This window comes from Lepus europaeus, chromosome 13, assembly GCF_033115175.1.
Source record: "Lepus europaeus isolate LE1 chromosome 13, mLepTim1.pri, whole genome shotgun sequence".
Classification (NCBI taxonomy): domain Eukaryota; kingdom Metazoa; phylum Chordata; class Mammalia; order Lagomorpha; family Leporidae; genus Lepus; species Lepus europaeus.
This window is the reverse complement of record NC_084839.1, coordinates 70,268,359-70,288,183: the sequence shown is the minus strand read 5'-3', so window position 1 is coordinate 70,288,183 and position 19,825 is coordinate 70,268,359. Positions and strand designations below refer to the sequence as shown.

The window sequence follows — 19,825 nt, the reverse complement described above, 5'->3', positions numbered from 1 at the left end:
GCCTGCAAAGAGCACGAGGTGTGATGGGGCAGCCAGCCTCACAACTGCGACCACAGGGAGAAAGACCAGCAGCCCTGAGCCCCGGAGACAGGTGCAGTCACAACAAGCCGGGCTTTCCGCTGGCTTCCTTCTTGCCCACTTGGCTCCCTCAAAGAGAATCTGATGGCCCTCCAGATGCTTGGAGGTTGAGGCAGGGGCACTGTGGTGCCAAAAGTGAGCGGAAGCTGAAGAGGCTGAGCCCATTCCAAGGGCCAGGTGGATCAGGTGGCAACACCTGCAAGGCAAGGGCAGCGGGGGATGGATGAGGACGACGACCCGTTTCCTCTCCAAGAAGAAGCACGGAAGATTTCCCTAAGCCAGATATTCTCGAATGTGGCCCTGGGCCAGCACCACCAACACCATCACCTGAGAACGTTTTAGAAACACAAGTAGAAAGGCCCTGATCTGCTGCAGGCCCAGCAATCTGGTAGCAGAGTGTATCTGCATTGACCGCGGAACTGAGAAGTCACGGGAGGGAGGCCTCAGGCTCCCCTGACGCCTGGAGTATGAGCAGCAGGAAGGATCCGGGAGGACAAGGCCAACCCAGTCTGGAAGGTGGCCAGCTCTACTGGAACTTCCTGGTGGATTCTGCCCTTCCGTCTGATCAGGTGCAAAACTAACCACAGCTGATGCTGAACCTTCCGCCTTCGGACCACAGCATGCTCCAGAGCAGGACAGGAGTCTCAGCGAGGGGCTCGCCAACGCGCGCGCCAGGCAGCCGTGCCTATGACACGTTTATCTTTATATGTGAGTGGCATTTCTAGAGAGGCACACAGCAAGCTCTGCTCTGCTCTCGGGAAGTTGATGGAAGGTAGATTATACGCTCTGTTAAACAAATTCCCAGCACCGTCTTCCTGGTACATTACAAATGTTTGGTACAAATAGTTTCTGTGGAAAGGAAGGAAGTTGCAGAAGCTTTGCAGACAAGGGTCATCACTGGAGGCTCAGGGCCCTTTAGAAGGAAGAAAAGTGCATGCCTTCCACTGGTCCACTGCCCACTGCACTCCCAGCAGGACGAGGCACGGAAAGAAAGGCGACGAAGATGCATTAAGTACTGCCCTGCCCAATACAATAGCCACTGGCCACCCATGGCTATTTCAATTAATTCAAATGCTCAAGGATTAAAAATGTAGCCCCTCAAACCCAGTAGCCATGTTTCAAACGCTCCATGCCACAGGTGGCCAGTAGCTGCTGTGTTGCCCAAGGCAGCTCCAGAACAAACCCTACCCCTGCACAAAGGCCCACTGGCCAGAGCTGGGCTCAGAGAATCCATCCTCTTTGTACAAGTGGGCAGGAGGAGACCACCAGCTTCCTTGCACCAAAGACTGTCTCCTTTTCTGTGTACTGAGGACCTAAATGTAAGCTGTAGGGAGGAACAGCTAACACCTTCCTGCCATAAAAAGGCTCAAAGGGCAGCATTTTCTGAAGTTAACCAGGTTTTCTTTTCCTTGTTGGTCTGAGCACCTGCTCGCTTTTAAAGCCCTAAGTGGCCGCCAGCCAGGTTCGCCATCCACTGCTCTCAAGTGAAAGTTAAGGTGCCGGCGGACACTTACCCAGGGGCTCAGTTCTTCAAAAACTTCCGCTAATTTGGGGGATGGTGACTTGGTCTTAGTTTGAACTATGTTTTTAGAATCCATCCCTAATACCCCAAAAAGAGGAAAATAGCATCAATAAGCACACCAGTGAAGTAGTCTCTTTTCCAAGCTTTTTCCTAGTGCTTTTAGGCATAAAGTATTCCTTTTCAGGGTAAATGGACTCTTAGGTTTCTTTCTGTTTCATTTTTATATAGCATCTCTTCCCATTTACTCAAAACCTCTCTTATCCCAGCAGTTTTAGTGTTTTTTTTTTTTTTTTTTTTTTTTCCCAGATGGTCTCAGGTGTTTGATTTTTTAATTTGGACTAAAACATTTTGTTAATGTATTCTTGGGGCAGCGTTGTGGCACAATGGGTTAAACTGCCGCCTGCAACATCAACATCCCATATTAGGCTGTTGGTTCAAGTCCTGGCTGCTCCACCTTTGATCCTGCTCTCTGGTAATGTGCCTAGGAAGGCGGCAGCAGATGGCCCAACTGCTCGGGTCCCTTGTCACCCACGTGGGAGACCTAGCTGGAGTTCTTGGTTCCTGGCTTCAGCCTGGCCCAACCACGATTGTTGAGGCCATTTGGGGAGCGAACCAGCATATATGGAAGAGCACTCTTGCTTTCTCTCTCTCTCTCTCTCACTCTTTCTCTCTCTCATTCTCACTCTGTTGTTCTGCTGCCTCTCAAATAAATAAATAAATATTTTCTTAAAAAAAAAAAGAACTGTATGCCATCTATCTAGGTGTTCTGGGAGATTTTTTTAAAGATTTATTTATTTATTTGAAAGTCAGAGTTATATAGAGAGAGGAGAGGCATAATAATAGAGAGAGGTCTTCCATCCGACGGTTCACTCCCCAAATGGTCACAAAGGCCAGAGCTGTGCCAATCCAGAGCCAGGAGCCAGGAGCTAGGAGCTTCTTCCAGGTCTCTCATGTGGGTGCAGGGGCCCAAGGACTTGGGCCATCTTCTACTGCTTTCCCAGGCCATAGCAGAGCTGGATAGAAAGTGGAGCAGCTGGGACTCGAACCAGCACCCATATGGGATGCTGGCACTGCAGGCTGCGGCTTTACCCACTACCCACAGCGTAAAATCTGGGAGGTTTTTTTTTTGACAGGCAGAGTGGACAGAGAGAGAGACAGGGAGAAAGGTCTTCCTTTGCCATTGGTTCACCCTCCAATGGCCGCTGCGGCCGGCGCACCGTGCTGATCCGAAGCCAGGAGCCAGGTGCCTCCTCCTGATCTCCCATGTGGGTGCAGGACCCAAGCACTTGGGCCATCCTTCACTACACTCCTGGGCTACAGCAGAGAGCTGGCCTGGAAGAGGAGCAACCAGGACAGAATCCAGCGCCCTGACCGGGACTAGAACACGGGGTGCCGGCGCCGCAGGCAGAGGATTAGCCTAGTAAGCCACGGCCTAAATCTGGGAGATTTTAAAGTTAAGTTTTTCAGGGAAAATTTTATTCAAATCTTGAATATCTGAAAGAGATTCTCTTCTGGCTTGGCAGAGACACCTCATTGCCCACAGAAGCCTTGAGTCCTTAGAGGCTCTGGGGAGGGCACCTCAAGGGCTGTGAGGTACCAGAGCCCTGTGTGTTGCTGAGTGTGGACAACAGGCCTTGGGGTTGGAGTAAAAATGCTTGGAGTGTGTTGTTTCCATAAAGCTTGGCTCCACCTAACACATCAGCACCACGTTGCTAGTCCCTGACAAGCACAGACAAACTTCAAGGGCTTTGTGGTTTGTCTTGCTTACTTGGTTCTCAAATATTTGTAATCCAGAGGGGTGGAGCCTGGGACAAGAGACAACAGGAAGAAAAGATGACCACTTCCCTCTGTGCTGGGGGAACAATGCAATTGCTGGCCACAGAGGCAGATCAGAAGAAGCAATTAGAGGAACAGACAGAGAGCCCTGTGGGGAAAGCAGCAAGAGCTTAACCGGCATCATCTCCTCTAATCCCCACCCAGTCTAGGCGCTACTCTCCCTCTTTACAGGAGCACACTGGCCCTGCTGAGAGCACCCTCCCCCCCCCATCCAGCATCACACAGCCAGACTGCACAACCTTCACTAACCCAGCAAGCGCAGGTGTGAGGGAGGCAGTGGCGCGCCTGTCTTTTCTAACACTATACTGGATCCCTGTGCCAATCTCAGTAGGGCTCTAATACCCCCAGTTCCAGGGACTCAGCCTTTCTTCTCCAACTCCAGCATTTAAACAGGCTCACACTCAGGGGCACCCCCCCACCACCACCAAAGACAAATAAATGCTCTAAAAATATCTCCCTCACATGTTTCACTCATGGCCAGAAATTCCTTTCCCAGGAGTGGTCTGGGGTGGTAGAAGGGGACAGCAAACCAGACATCGGCACGCTCCACCTCCCTCAAACCCTGAGACCCAAGACGTGACAACACTAGGAGTGTGTCCTACTTGGATTTCATGTATCTCCAGCATTTACTCTTTGTATTACTGAGTACTCACTGGGTGTGAAACACAGCAAGAATAAGCCAGAGCTCCAGCCCAGAGCGAGGGTTCTTAGCAAGTGCCTACCCGTGGACCAACCACAGCTGCACGAGGCACAGAAAGGACATCCTGGGAAGGTTCTGGAAGAGTGGTGGCCACCCTGAGAGAGGGGCCGTACCTGGGTGCCACTGCCTCTCATGATGTCCTCGGGGATGGCGTAGATCTGGTTCTCCATCTCCACCTTCTGCAGCCCATTGTCGGTTACTTTCACCCACAGCACACGGAAGTTGGTGCCTCCAAGGTCCAGAGCCAGGAACTCCCCATGTTCTGCAGAAAAACGAGGGGCCTCGTTGTTAGTTTGGGGAAAGCCAACAAGGCCAAGAAACAGGTCATCTATAGGAGACGGGGTAGCCGATGGGTTTACTTTTTCTCAACATACATTGAGGCATGGTCTGATCTTAGTGCTGTGCATTTTCATAATTCACATAAACAGGAGACAGCTTCACCATCAATGGTGAGGCACTCGCTCATCATAAGAGTCTTCCCTGGTTGCCTCCAGCAGGTCCTCATTGAGCTAGGGGCCAGCAAGGCCCTGTGCCAGGAATCCACGCCTCCACCTTGTTCCTCACCCACCCAGAATGCCCAGCACACTGCTGCAGGCCTGTGGGCCCCAGGCCTTCTGCCAAACGGCAGTCACTGAACACTACTTTTGAATGTTTGCATACCAAGATGGCGATGGCGATGGAGTGATGAGGTCCAGCTGGCTAGAAATTATGTGATCCAGCAAATAAATAAGCCAAGCAGGTGACCCTAGAGGGTCCCAGGCTTATCAGCATGTGAGCCAGTGAGAGGATGCTGACCTGAGAGTGTGCAACAACCACCCTGCTGTTCCACCCAAGCGAGCCACAGAGCTGCAAGGAAGCAGGAAACAGGGACATTGAGGCTCCAAGAAAGTCCCACAGATACAAATGGGTGAGACCTTCATGAGTCCCAGGAAGGTAGGGTTCCTTCCCATCGGGAAACAATAGCAGGGACAAGAAGCATCCAGAGTCCAGATGATGATAGGGTGGCGAGAGGGAAGCGCCCCATTGTACGGCACAGAATGAAAGTGCTGAAGAGGCGCAGAGTGCACAGCTAGTCTGGGACTGGCTGGCAGGCCAGGGCTGGGGGAGGAGGCGGGCTCACCCTCAGGCAGCCTCCTCAACCAGTTACGGCTCCCCTGGTCTTCCACTGCCCTGCCCCCGCCCTCCTCCAAGGAGCCCTGGAGATTCTCAGGGGGATTCCCTTATTCTGTGGGCCATCACCACGTCCCTTTCCCAAGGGAGACTGCCACTGCAGCGAGGCAGGATGGATCAGAGGGTCTGGGACACGCTCTAACTAAATGAACCCACCAGCGTCATTCTGTGCCCAGGTCCCCTCTGCACCTGTTCACCCCTGAACAAAGCCACGTCCTCCCAACTCCCCAAGACCACCGTGCACAGTCCCCAGAGCCCAAAAGGGCAGCTTGGCTTAGACACCCTCCATGGGAGATGTTCACACAACCAGCAGTCAGGTGCCAGCACCTACAGAGCCTGGCTCTGGTGCCCACGTTTCCGCCAGAACTGTGGCTCCTTTTTAGCTGAAGTACATCTCTAAAATGGGCACGTCATATCCTCCTGGGCTGCTGGGAGGGGCATGATTCTACAGCGGTGCTGATGTCGAAAGCACCCAGCTTGCTGGGAACTTAGTAAGCCCTGGAGACTTTGTATCCAGGCTCTCACATACACTGCTTCCTGGAGGCCCACGCTGTGTCTCCCAGGCCCACAATGGCAGGGAATGACTAAAGACACCTGTCCAAGAAAAGCTCCCGGAAGAGGAGCTCCAGCGACTTCAGCTTCCTCTTCCGGGTACTGGTTCCCCGCTACCTCCATGGCGACACTGTCTGGGGTCCTTCTGCCCCGACACAGCCATGAGCGACTTTTCCAGGCACTCTGGAAAAGCTCGGAGCCTCCCCGGGGAGTGAGCTGTCAGCCAGATTCTAGGGAACACTATGTGGCGGTTGTCATGAGGGATGAAAAGGAGAACCAAAGACGATCTGCCGGCATCAGCACTCTGCAGCCCAGGATACACTCGATCCGCTGAATCAGTGACCGAGGGGGACTGAGGCGGCCAGGGCTGCCCCTGGTTGGTCATCACCCAGGGCCAACCCAGCAGGCTTCATTGCAGGGCTACGGCTCCATTGAGAACGGTGGCTTTGCAGCATTCCCCAGTGGACTGAATGGGTCCCAGAAATGCTAGAGGCCCGTGTCCAGGGACGTACGGCGTCCTCTGCTCTCCTGCTGACTCCTCTGGGACAGACATTCCTCCACGTGCCTCCTCCCAGCAGCCCCATCCATACACACCCATGACCATGGCCACCACAACCAGTGACTACTCCTAAGTCTAGAATCTAAGGCTGCCCTGGTGCCAAGATGCCTGAAATCCTAAGGGGATGCCGCGGGGCAGTCAGTAGGCTTTCTCCTACTGCCCACCTCCTCCAAGTCATGCACAACAAGCCCGACAGAGCAGCAGCTAAGAGCTGATTTCAGAAATGGATGGGCAGGCCTTGGGTACAATCAATCCCAGCTCATCTGCTGTGTGGGCACATCCCAGGGCTCTCTGAGCACACCACCTCACATGCAGGACATGGCTCACAACACTCACTTCTCCCAGGGGGCACAAGGCTTACAGGAAACACACTGTACGTGAATTCCGGACACACAGCAAGACATCAGTCAACAGCTGCTGTTGTCGCGGTACATCGTTATCATTATGGCTTTGACTGCATAGCTCTTCTAGGTCTTCTCAGCCCCTCCAAATCCTTCCTCCTGCTACTGGTGGCCCAAGATCTACCGAGATCATGAGCTCTCTAGAATATTCCAGGAGCCCAGAGCACACCACATGTGGGTATGTGGTGGGGCATGAAGGGCAAATACACCTAAAGGAGGCCCAAGATAGCAGACTTGATAGGGCAGGAAGACAACACGCCTATAGCAAAGTACAAAGCCACAAGGCAAGGGAACCCAATAAGGTCCAGGGAGATCATTCAACTAAGTCATCACACTGACATTTGAGGCAACTTAAGAAATTACCTCAAATTGCCTTTGCTCGTTGATGGTTCATTTACTAAATAAAATGTTTGGTGCCAACTATGGCATTTCTATAGGGGGCCATCAGGTCAATGATAAGAGGTCAAGTATTGTTAAGAACGACTTTTCAACTCTTAAAACATAACAAAATTCAAACTCCTGATTTAAAACCTCAAAGAGTACAAAAGTGAGGGGAAAAATGAAAGACACACATCCGTCTTTCCATCTCCACACCTCAAAATCAATCACCTTCTAAGAAAAGGATTTGAACTGCTGGTTCCAAAAGTGTTTGGGTTTGTTTGTTGTTAAATACTTGTGGTTTCAAGGTTTTATGTTACAACTCTATAAATCCTGAGACTTCAAGATTATTAGTTTGCCACCCTTTCTAAAATCTTTGCATTTCCTCCTAAACGTGGCCACGACTACTGCTAAAATAAGGAAGTAAGGTTTCACCACAAGTCAGTTTGAAAGATCAAATTCATCTTCTGTTTTCTCATGGGATCTTTCTGAAAAATGAAATCCAGGACCCTGCTCTCACCTCTTGTCCTGAGGGAAGATTGGAGACTTCCTCATTCACATCCAGATTATTGTGGTAATAAAACGATGAAGCACAGAGGCAGACATGAGAATTATCCAGTAGACTGGGGGCCCTAACAGGTAGCTGTCTTTAACAGAAGAGAACTAAGGCTTGTTAAGTGATGGGCTCTTTGCTTACAAACATTATCACAGTAATCCTCAACGACCCAGCCAGACATTGTAATCTGTGAAAACCAAGGCCTGGGTCAACAAATTCCAACCGAGAATCAAATTCAGGAAAGTTTCTAGCAAAGTAGAATAAGGCTTCTCATGGGAAGGCTGTAAACCCTCAAATAAGGACTTTTTTCACTGCCAATGACAATGACATAGGACCCTGAGGGACAGCACCCCCAAGCTGGTCTAGGAGACCCAGGAAGTGATGCTGTGGCTGGCCCAGAACTAACCAGAGTTGCTTAGTGAAGGTCACACAGGGGTAAGTAAGGGCTGGGTGTGAACCCAAGTCCATCAGACTCCAAAGCCTGGGCTGTCTCTTTGTACCACACCCATATCTTTAGTGGCTCTGGATTCTAGAAGCCAATAATGAGAAAGAAAAACCAAACACCCCAAGCTTCATCAATAACCACAGCCCATACCCTGGGCTTACTAGATGGCCAACTCCCCCCAGATTCCACCTTCTATCTTGAGCGAGGGCTGGGAGTGGGCGAGGTGGCAGGCACATGTCAACTGGCAAGAGGCGGCACCCCTTCTGCACTTCCAATCCGGCTCCCCTGCTAATGTGCCTGGGAAAGCAGTGGGAAGAGGGCCCAAGTGCTTGGGCTCCTGCAATCCATGTGAAAGATCCAGAAGCAGCTCCCGGTTCCTGGCTTCAGCCTGGCCCATCCCGGGCCATTGCAGCCATGTGGGGGTGAACCAGTAGATGGAAGTGCGCTCTCTCTCTCTCTCTCTCTCTCTCTCTCTCTATATATATATATATATATATATATATAACCTTCCCTTCTCCCTCAAACAAATTCTTTAAAAAAAAGTTGATAGCTATTACTGCATTTTTTAAAGTACCCCCTCCCCTCCTCACAAAATAGACGAGGAGCGCCTATTGTCTAATGAAAGAGGAAAACAGCATCTGAAGAAATAGTGCTGGTCACAGCTAAGAGGAAGCAGCAGGGGTACTGGGTTGTGCCACCCTCCCTCTGAGCGGCCAGCAGTTGAGAATCAAGTGGCTCCCACTGGCAGTTCACTCGCTGACTCATTTCCCATCCTGGGCTACCTGTCAGCCCACTTTCACTTCGACTCTTATCGAATGCATAAGGTCAGCAAGATAAAGAGGGTTCAGTTTCTCCTGGGAACTCACCTGTCACCGGGAAGGGCTGGGAACCAAAATGGATTTGACTAACCACCCCCGTTACGTGATAGTGCATGTTATCTCAGCTGATGTAACATCTGTAATGTATTTGAACCAGTCATCACTCCCGCAGTGTTCAGTGCCTGTGTTCACATTGGCCTGGGACCTGAAGTGTCTGTGCACTGTTTGTTATAAAGGTGAGGGACAAGGGCCAGTTGGATTCCCCAACGGGGTCTATTTTCAGTCGTTAGGTCTCTGCCGCTAATTAAAATAGATCCCCACCTGTTCCTTTCATCAGGCGCTCGAGCACAGGACCAGCTCTAAGTGCTCTAAGGGTGACTTGCAAACAGTTTTGGTTTTGTTTTGCATCTGAAGGCAGCATTGCCCCCTCATCTAAGGCAAATCCATGGAGAGACGCTGTGCTATGGCTAAGGTTGGAGCTGGGGCCAAGCCCTTCACCTAGGGGATCCAGATTAAACAGACTTCTGGAACCATAAGCTACAGCGGCCCTCCTTTTTGAGAAGTGGCTTCGACAGGATGTTCCCACAGCTCTGGGGAATCCATGTAAGTGGCAAGTGGCAAGATCTGTCCTTGGCAAAGGCGATGGAGGCTCATTAAGGTACAGCTCACCTCCTGCACCCTCACCTCCTATATTATCTCTCCTTTTATGTGAGGCTCCATACAGGACTTCATTTGGCTTAAGCTTGGGAGTGGGTCCCCACTGTCAACAAACTGAAGAAGGCCATTTCAAGAAATATTTGAAAACCCACTGTTTTAAGAATCAAAATCTGAACCTATTTGAGGACCTTTGAACAAAATGCCTTCCATTCAGCGATTGGTTGCTTCAACACTGAGCACCTTTTAAAAAAATTATTTATTTATTTGAAAGTCAGAGTTACACAGAGAGAGGAGAGGCAGAGAGAAAGAGAGAGAGAGGTCTTCCATCTGATGGTTTACTCCCCAATTGGCCATAATGACGGGGAGCTGTGCTGATCTGAAGCCAGGAGCTAGGAGCTTCTTCTGGGTCTTCCCATGCAGGTGCAGGGGCCCAAGGGCTTGGGCCATCTTCTACTGCTTTCCCAGGCCATAGCAGAGAGCTGGATCAGAAGTGGAGCCGCTGAAACTCGAACCAGCGCCCATATGGATGCCAGCACTGCAGGCGCCAGTCTTACCTGCTATGCCACAGTGCTGGCCCTAAACACTTCTTTTTAAAGATTCATTTATTTATTTGAAAGACAGAGTTATAGAGAAGGAGAGGCAGAGGCATAGAGAGAATCTTCCATCTGCTGGATCAATCCCCAAATAGCCACCAGGGCCAGGCCAAAGCCAGGAGCTTCACCTGGGTCTTCAACATGGGTGCAGGAGTCTACGGACTTGGGCCATCTTCCATGGCTTTCCCAGGCACATCAGGAGGGAGCTGGATCAGAAGCAACAGACTCGAAATGGCACACATATGGGATGCCGGCACCACAGGTAGAGGCTAAACCTGCTACATCACAGAGCCAGTCAGCACTGAGCACTGAAGACAGTTGAGTAAAAGCTTCTTCGCGGCCTGGTGCTATGGACAGGGAGAAAGGGTCCAAGCATTGTGATGGGGCTATTGTAGGAAGAGTCCATGTTTCTGCGCAGACCAGGAAAGTTTCTTGGGAAGCAACATGTCAGCCAGCACCTGGTGAATATGCAGTTGCTGGACAGAACAGGAGGCACACAGAAGTGTGGGGGTTCGTGGCATGCTCGGTGTCTGGCAAGGCAGGACAGGCTTGGTGCAACCAGCATGAGATGGCCCTGAGTGGGGCTCCCAAACTGTGGCATGTCCAGAGTGGTTAGAACACAGGGCTTCCATGACACGGCTACAAGCACTCAGCAAATGCCACTGCCAAGGACTCTGGTTCTCCAGCAGGTCAGATCTGTGCTTCCAAAAGGGATCTAGTAGCACCTTGGGGAACGGGTCCAGAGCCAGGCAGGCTGGCTCGAAGGCTGCTGGGACAGATAAGTGAGGCAGCGATGAAAGCCCGGGCTCCAAGGCCGTTGGGGCGATTATCCAAGTTTGCCCAGACGGAGGGGTTTCCTGTGATATGGGGCTTGCAATGCTAAAACTGGCAAAGTGCCAGACAAATCAAGACAGCTGGACTGTATGAGATCCAACCATAGGGCTTCCAGGCTTTCCTTGTCACCCAATGCCTAAGCTAGGCAGCCTTGAACTTTGAGGTACGTCAATGACACATCCACAGTGTCACGTCCAGTCCCTGCGCTGGCCCTATAATAATTCAATGCCCCCAAAGGGACCTTCGCCTGCCCACCCTGCGATAGCATTTCCAGTGATCCCAGATGACTGCACTGAATGTTCTCAGCTTCCTCTCTGGAGGCGGGGCCCTTGTTCTTCCCTCAGTTTTCAAGCCTGCTGGCATGCAACGATGGCCAAGTAAGAGGACCAGAAAGATCCAACTCCAGGCCCTGGACAGATACTCCAGAGAGACACAGGTCTCAGGACATGTCTTTCCTGTGTACCTGCAGCCACCACTGTCACCAAACTCCAGGAGCCCAGTCACCCCATCACAGGGCAGCACCCACCCCCACTCAACAGCTCAGCAGCAAACAGGTCACTCCACGGTCCTACAGCTGTTGTAGCACAAAGCTGAGGCTGGAGTCCACTGAAGCTAAGGAATGAGACCATCTGATCTCCTAGGCCATGAGTTTTTCAAACCATTTTAAGCAACAGAATGCTTTTTTCCACGTACAGTTAATTTGCCAGACGCCAAAATATAGAAATAGAGAAAACCGGAACTGCTCCAACTGAAGGGAGGGGCCAGAGCACGCAAGTATGCTTGGGAAGCATCAGTCTGCTGCTTCTGTTACTCAGGAAATGCTTCTTATGCTCAAAATATGTGCCAGCCACAGAGGGATGTTCCATCAGTCCCTGAGATGTGAACCCACGATATGTTTCAATATCGTGTAGGTTTGGAGGGTATTTCAGCTTTTCAGGTAAGATTTGGATTCCAATCCTGTTTTAACATATATTAGCCAAGTGACTCGGGAAAATTTACTAGAAATCTGGTAATCAGATTTCATTATGTTACCAAAAAAAATCACCTCTCTAGACAACACCCCAGAGCACAGGACATACACACACACCCCTGCAGGAACACATGCGCAGTTTGTGAAGACTCAAAGCAACAAAGTGTAAGGTGTCTGGCACTAAGCCTGACTCATGTAATTGCCGTCTATTATATAGTGGTCACTTATCAGTACAATCTTTAATTTAGATTGCCGCCACCCCATAAATCCACTCAACTTGGTTGTGTGTTAGGTTTCCACTGCCTGGCTGTTGATATAATGCAGACCAACCAAGATAAGGGCTCCTTTCAGCCTCTGTGCAACTTACCAGTCTGCCTTTATCACACAATGTCCTTGCATTATAGGGCCCCTTATCACCTTCTAATAGCTTCATCTGCGTAAGCTTTATCTCCCCAGGGACAATTTTCACTCTTCAAAGGCAGGGCACAAGGCAGCTCAGCACTCTGTTGCCCCACAGAGGAAAGTCTTGGGGAAAGGACACTGTTGATTAACTAAACAGATACGCCTGAGATACTAAAAGAATTAATGCATTGTACTAGCAGCATCAGAGGCACATAAGCAGAAAATGTGCCACCAGTGGGATACGTAAGGCCCCCAGGCATTGGCACTGCAGTTTGTGAGTTCAAATCCCGATACTGCCACTTGTTCACTATGTGACTTTGGACAAATGCCTAATCTCTCTAAATCTAGTTTCTTTGTCCATAAATGAGGCTCAGGGTACTGACCATTGGATCACTGTGAGAATTAATGAGATAGCTCAAATACGGTCCCCTTTGCAAAGTGCCTGCAATTTTCACCATCATCAGCCCCTGCTCCCTAGCTCTCCAAGTCTGGCTTAAGGGTAGAGATATACTTACCTGTTAAAACAGTTCCGGATTCAGGGAAGTAGAGAAATGTCAGACAGTCAGCTTGAGGCTGCCTTGCCCTCAACTCTGCCTTATCAGACATCATAATATAGTGAACCTAAACAATCTGGCCAGGACAAATAGGCCAAGAAAGACACCACTTCTAAATTAGATCATGCAGCTAGAAGATTTGTACATATTTTTCTTGGGTTGTACTTGAGCCAGTCTTAATGGTATAAAGCCAACTCATATTTCTGATCTATTTACAAAGATGTGGCACAACGGGTTAAGCCACCGCTTGGGACATCTGCATCCCATATCAGAGTGGCCATCTGAGTAACAGATACTCCACTTCTGATTCAGTTTCCTGCTAATGCACTGGGAAACAGTAGATGATGGCTCCACTACATGAGTGCCTACCACCCAAGTGGGAGATCGAGATGGGGTTTCAGACTCCTGGCTTCAGCCTGGCCCAGTCACAGCTGGGGAGTGAACCAGTAGATGGAAGGTCTCTCTCTCCATATCCGGCTCCCCTCTATGTCCCTCTGCCTTTCAAATGAGTCTTTTTTAAAAAGAAAAGAATCTGGGCCGGCGCCACGGCTCAATAGGCTAATCCTCTGCCTTGTGGTGCAAGGCACACCGGGTTCCAGTCCCAGTCGGGGCACCGGATTCTGTCCCGGTTGCTCCTCTTCCAGTCCAGCTCTCTGCTATGGCCCGGGAAGGCAGTGGAGGATGGCCCAAGTCCTTGGGCCCTGCACCCGCATGGGAGACCAGGAGAAGCACCTGGCTCCTGGCTTCGGATCAGCGTGGTGCGCCGGCCACAGCGGCCATTGGAGGGTCAACCAACGGCAAAGGAAGACCTTTCTCTCTGTCTCTCTCTCTCTCACTGTCCACTCTGCCTTTCAAAAAAAATAAATAAATAAATAAAAGAATCTGGTGGCAGGCATTTAGTGTCGCAGTCCAGCTGCTGCTTGGGACAACCACAGCCCCACCGGAGTGCCTGGTGTAAGTGCTGGCTCCTCCTCTTCTGACCCAGCCTCCTACTGATGCTCACCCTTGGAAGGAAGCAGGTGACAGCTCAAGTTTTTAGATACCTATCGCCCACGGGGAGACTCAGATGTGACGCCTGGCCCAGCCCCAGCTTTTGCAACCATTTGGGGAACGAACAGACAAGTGAAGATTTCCCTCTGTCTCTCAAATAAAACAGTTTAAAAAAATTTAAAAGGATGATCTTGTTCAGCAACAAGAGCCATTATAAACTGTGATTCTTAAGGCCAGGGAGTCAAGACTAACAAAACTTAAACCTTAACTGTCATCAGCTGAAAGAACCAGCCACAAGGGACCATGGCAATCACCAACCTTCTTTTAGCCTTTGTCGCTCTTGTAAAGATTTTATGGAGAGTAAAATAGATTTATGTAAACAGACTAACAAGACATCACAAGGGCTTGTTCCACAGTGCCAATTATTTCAGCTGTACTCTAAAAGCCAGACCCCTGTTGTGTGTGGGGTGGACCCTCTGACAGAGCCACAGGGAGGGCTGCTTGGACCCTCTGACAGAGCCCTCCCTCTGACGGGGAGGGCTGCTCCCACAGCCACATGCACAGCACAGCAGAGACTAAGGCTGCCTACAGAGCAGTCAAGATGGTAGAGGTCCTGACAGATACAAGTGGACTCAACACTCCACTGCAGAAAACTGGAGGCTATAGAACAGACAACAAATACTGGTGGCGATACAGGGGACTCCAAACTCTCATACATAAAACTGCTCAGCCACCCAGGAAAGAGGTCTGGCAGATTCTTAGACGAGCAACAAATGCTATGATACAGTAATTCCACTCCCAGTTAGTTATCCACTAAAATAAAACATGTATCCACAAAAGGGCTTGGGCAAGAATGTTCACAGCAGCCATACTCATAAGGGCGAAAAGCTGGAAACTGCCCAGTTGACCATTCATGCTAATGTCACCTAGGATTCCATCCATACCATGGACCCTGCAACCAAAATGGACGGACTACCACTAGACACAACATGGGTACATCTCACATTATGACAAGTAAAACACTTGCATAAAAAACAAACCCTGGGGCCAGCATTGTGGCATAGTGTGTTAAGCGGCAGCCTGCAATGCCAGCCTCCCATATGGGCGCCGGTTCCATTCCTGACTGTTCCACTTCCAACCTAGCCCCTGTTAATGTGCCTGGGAAAGCAGCATAAGATGGCTCAAATGCTTGGGCTCTTGCTCACAAGGGAGACACAGATAAAGCTCCTGGCTTTGGCCTGGCCCAGCCCCAGCCATTGTGGCCATTTGGAGAGTAAACCAGTGGATGGAAGATCTCGCTCTCTCTCTCTCCCTATCTATAGTTCTACCTTTCAAATAAATCAATTTTAAAAAATCTTGTAGGAGTCTGTTTATGTGAAATTCTGGAATGGGCAAAACAAACACCTGTGGAGTGTATTAGGACTGTATTGGCTCTGGAGGAGCAACACCTTGGTCCATTTTCTGGTACTATAGCAGAATACCACCGCATGGGTAGTTTATAAACAACAGTTTAGCTCACGGTTCAGATTCTGGAAATTCAAGAACATGGTGCTAGCACCTGCTTGGTTTCTGGTGAAGGCCTTCTGACCTCATCTTTTTAAGGATTTTATTTATTTATTTATTTGAAAAAGTTACAGAGAGAGCAGGAGAGGTAGAGAGAGGTCCTCCATCTGCTGGTTCACTCCCCAAATGGCTGCAACAGCCAAAGCTGGGTCTGTCTGAAGCCAGGAGCCAAGAGTCTCATCTGGGTCTCTTGTGTGCCTGCAGGGGCCCAACCACCTGGTTCATTTTGTGCTGCCCTCCCGGTCACATTAGCAGAGAGCTGCATCAGACATGGAGCAGCCAGGACGCGAACAAGCAGCCATATGGGATGCCAACGTCACAGGCAGCAGCGTCACCCTGCTAGGCCACAACGCTGGCCCCAGGCCTTCTGGCTGCGTTATAACAAGGCAGAGAGTACCACATGGCAAGAAAGCGCGAGCTTGCCACAGAGGACTCAGTTTTATAACAAAGCCACGCCCCGTGAACCCATAAATGGATTGATCCATTCTCGAGGGCACAATCCTCATGACCCAGCAGCTCCCTAAGGTCTCATCTCTCTGTGCTGCCGCACCGGGGACTAAGTTTCCAACACATGATATCTGGGGGACATGGTGACACCAGGGACAGGGCCTGACCAGGAAGGGACACAACAGAACATTCTGGCGTGATGGCAATGTTCCATCTGGATGGGGATTGTATTACACAGATGTATTTGTCAGCTCACCAAATGATACATCTAAGACTCGTCACCTCCTTGCATGTAGATTTTACATCAAAAGAAAGCTTCATTGAACTTTATTATCATTTATTATTAAAATTTTATGGAACTTTAATAATATGGATGCTAAAGTTGTACAGTTGAAATGAACTGATTAATTTACTACTGTGCAGCAGGTCAAATAAAATAAAATGGAAGGATGAGTGGAAGAATGCAGAGATATGATGAAACAAATCTAGTGAAATGTAGATTTCATTACGTAATTCTTTCAATTTTTTAAAAATAGGAAAACCTAATAAAGATCATTTTTATATACTATGCCTGGCACCAAAAGTTCAGTCATCCAAGTAAGATATTCTTGGCGGCCGGCGCCGCGGCTCACTAGGTTAATCCTCCGCCTTGCGACGCCGGCACACCGGGTTCTAGTCCCGGTCGGGGCACCGATCCTGTCCCGGTTGCCCCTCTTCCAGGCCAGCTCTCTGCTGTGGCCAGGGAGTGCAGTGGAGGATGGCCCAAGTGCTTGGGCCCTGCACCCGCATGGGAGACCAGGAGAAGCACCTGGCTCCTGCCATCGGATCAGCGCGGTGCGCCGGCTGCAGCGCGCTACCGCGGCGGCCATTGGAGGGTGAACCAACGGCAAAAAGGAAGACCTTTCTCTCTGTCCACTCTGCCTGTCAAAAAAAAAAAAAAATAAATAAATAAATAAATAAAAAAATTAAAAAAAAAAAAAAAGATATTCTTGGGCCATTTGCATCTACTGCACTTTTATTTTTTAAAAGATTTATTTGAAAGTTAGAGTTGCAGAGAGAGGGAGAGAGACCTTTCATCCTCTGGTTCACCCCCCAAGATGGCTGCAATGGCCGGGGCTGACTGGGCTGCCAAAGCCAGGAGCCAGGAGCCTCTTCCAGGTCTCCCATGTGGGTGCAGGGGCCCAAGCACTTGGGCCATCTTCCTTTCCTTTCCCAGGCCATTAGCAGGGAGCTAGATAGGAAGTGGAGCAGCCAGGACTCAACCAGTGCTCATTTGGCTTAACCCAGCATACTACAACACCAGCCCCCACTCTTCCACATTTTACTGGGAGTTAGGTTACACTGAGATGGGGGAAGGAGAGGCTGTATAAGAGGAGAGATCTTGTCCTTACTCCAAAATGCGGGACCTCAGGCAATGGGGAAGAACCCTCATACCTGCTCCCTCTTCCCCAGTCTCCGAAAGGCAGGACATGGGAGGCTAGGGCTCCCTCTCTCAGCACAGCTAGTGCTGAGCGTGCCTGGACCATGGCAGGCTGTGGTTGCAGGGTTGTGGCGATGGCACCTGTGGGGAGCTCACATATCTGACTCTCCCGTAACTCACAGAGAGCCAGGTCCCTGATGGTTCCTCTTTGCACAAATGAGGAAACGGAGGACCACAACACAAACAGATCACTCGAAGCGCAGAGCTCAAACTCCAAACCATTTAGCCGGGGAATTCTGATTCTCACCCCTCAGCCCACTCTGCCCCTGGCAAGCAGCAGGCAGTTTTCCGAACACTGGACTGGAAGGCTCAGCCCTGGCCCGTCCTCAGGCGCTAGCCCGATTCCATGCACTGCGTGTGCTGAAGGAAACATGCTGATTTTGGCTCACGGTTCTGGAGGGCACCCAGGCTCATGTGGCCCCACCTGGCAATGGCCTTGCTGGCAGAGTCCAGGGCAGCACACACAGCAAGGGTCAAGGAACACACATGTGTGTGCATGCGTGTGTGTCTGTTGGCCTCTCTCCCTCTTCTCAAAAAATGGCCAGTATTCAATCATAGGGGTCCCCTATTTAATTATAGTCGCCTCCTACAGGCCCTAGCATAGTCCTACCCTCGGAATCCCTCACGATGGGGGTTAAACTACAACATGAGCCATATTCAAGCCACTGCATTCATCATTTAAGGCAGCAGCTGTCCAGCTACAAGTTACAAACATGCAGTGGGTTCTCACTCACTTTCTTAAAGAACAGCAGATAATGGATCCAACCACATCATGTTTAAGAATAAACATTTGTGTCCAAAATTTGTTTCACTTTAAATATTTACTTGTGTGTGATTCTTGCTTTAAGGACATGGTCCAGAAGTTGGAAAGCTACTGATTTAAGGATTAGGTCCCGGGGCTGGCGCTGTGGCATAGCAGGGATTAAATGCAACAAGCCCTAGCCTGCACTACGGCATCCCATATGAGTGCCAGTTAAGTGTCCCGCCTTTACCACTTCTGATCCAGCTCTCTGCTGTGGCCCGGGAAAGCAGTGGAAGATGGCCCAAGTCCTTGGCCCTGCACCCACATGGGAGACCCAGAAGAAGCTCCTGTCTCCTGGCTTCGGATCAGCACAGCTCTAGCTGGTGTGGCCATCTGGAGAGTGAACCAGTGGATAAAGACTTCTCTTTCTCTCTCTCTCTCTCTCTCTCTCTCTCTCTGTAACTCTGCCTTTCAAATAAATAAATAAATCTTTAAACATTTGGAAGTACCCTCTTGTTTCATTATGCTCATTTACAGAACATACTTTTTTTTTTTTTGACAGGCAGAGTGGATACTGAGAGAGAGAGACAGAGAGAAAGGTCTTCCTTTTGCCGTTGGTTCACCTTCCAATGGCCGCTGCGGCCGGCGCATCTTGCTGATCCAAAGCCAGGAGCCAGGTGCTTCTCCTGGTCTCCCATGCGGGTGCAGGGCCCAAGGACCTGGGCCATCCTCCACTGCACTCCCGGGCCATAGCAGAGAGCTGGCCTGGAAGGGGGGTAACCGGGATAGAATCCAGCGCCCCAACCGGGACTAGAACCCGGTGTGCCGGCGCCGCAAGGCAGAGGATTAGTCTGTTAAGCCACGGCACCGGCCCAGAACATACTTTTATAGTATTTAATCTATCACATGGATCTACCATCACCTGTTTCCAATTTGCTGTCAATACAAGCAACAGTGCCATGAACATTTTTGGACAGCATGCTTGGATTCTTAAGGGAGTTTGCGCAGGTTATAATTAGAAGTGGGACTGCTGAGTTATCATACGCGTTGGAGACTGCCAACCTCATACCCCAGGTTGACCACTATTAACAATGTGTTGCATGGCCTTGAGACTTTATACACCTGTATATAGATATACACACATAGTTAACAGGTGCACAAACATGGACAGAGATCAATACACGTAACTGCTTTCCAGAAAGAGGTCATCCTCCACATAATCTTCTCTCTCACGTTTTATAAAGGGCTGCCGAGGACTCCTGTCATCTGCATTAACCGACCAGTGCTGGCCTGGGGGACATGGAGGGGATGTCTCTGATTACAGCATCTCAAATAACTCTTGTTGTGTGGAGACAGACCCGCACACCAGCTCTCACACAGTGCAGGATATTCTGGCCTGCTGAACCCAATCTCTTACTTTATAACAGAGATGGCTGTGAGCCAGAGTGCAGAACTGAGGAGACGGCCCACAGACCCCCAGCAGGTGCGAGAAGGGGAGTGAGTGCCCGGGCCCTGCCTTGTGGGCTCCACAATTCCAGAAGCCACTTCCCTTGCTTCAGTGAATAAAAATATCCCAAG

The 19,825-nt window shown here is 50.1% G+C and overlaps 1 protein-coding gene across 1 annotated transcript in view; it reads right to left on the bottom strand.

The window, feature by feature from the left end:
- Positions 1–19,825, bottom strand: part of HK2 (hexokinase 2) — a 61,315-nt gene that overhangs the window by 20,251 nt on the left and 21,239 nt on the right. The window contains exon 3 of the mRNA XM_062209723.1: positions 4,250–4,398. Within this exon, the coding sequence (XP_062065707.1) occupies positions 4,250–4,398 (149 nt within the window). The remainder of the gene's footprint in view (positions 1–4,249; positions 4,399–19,825) is intronic.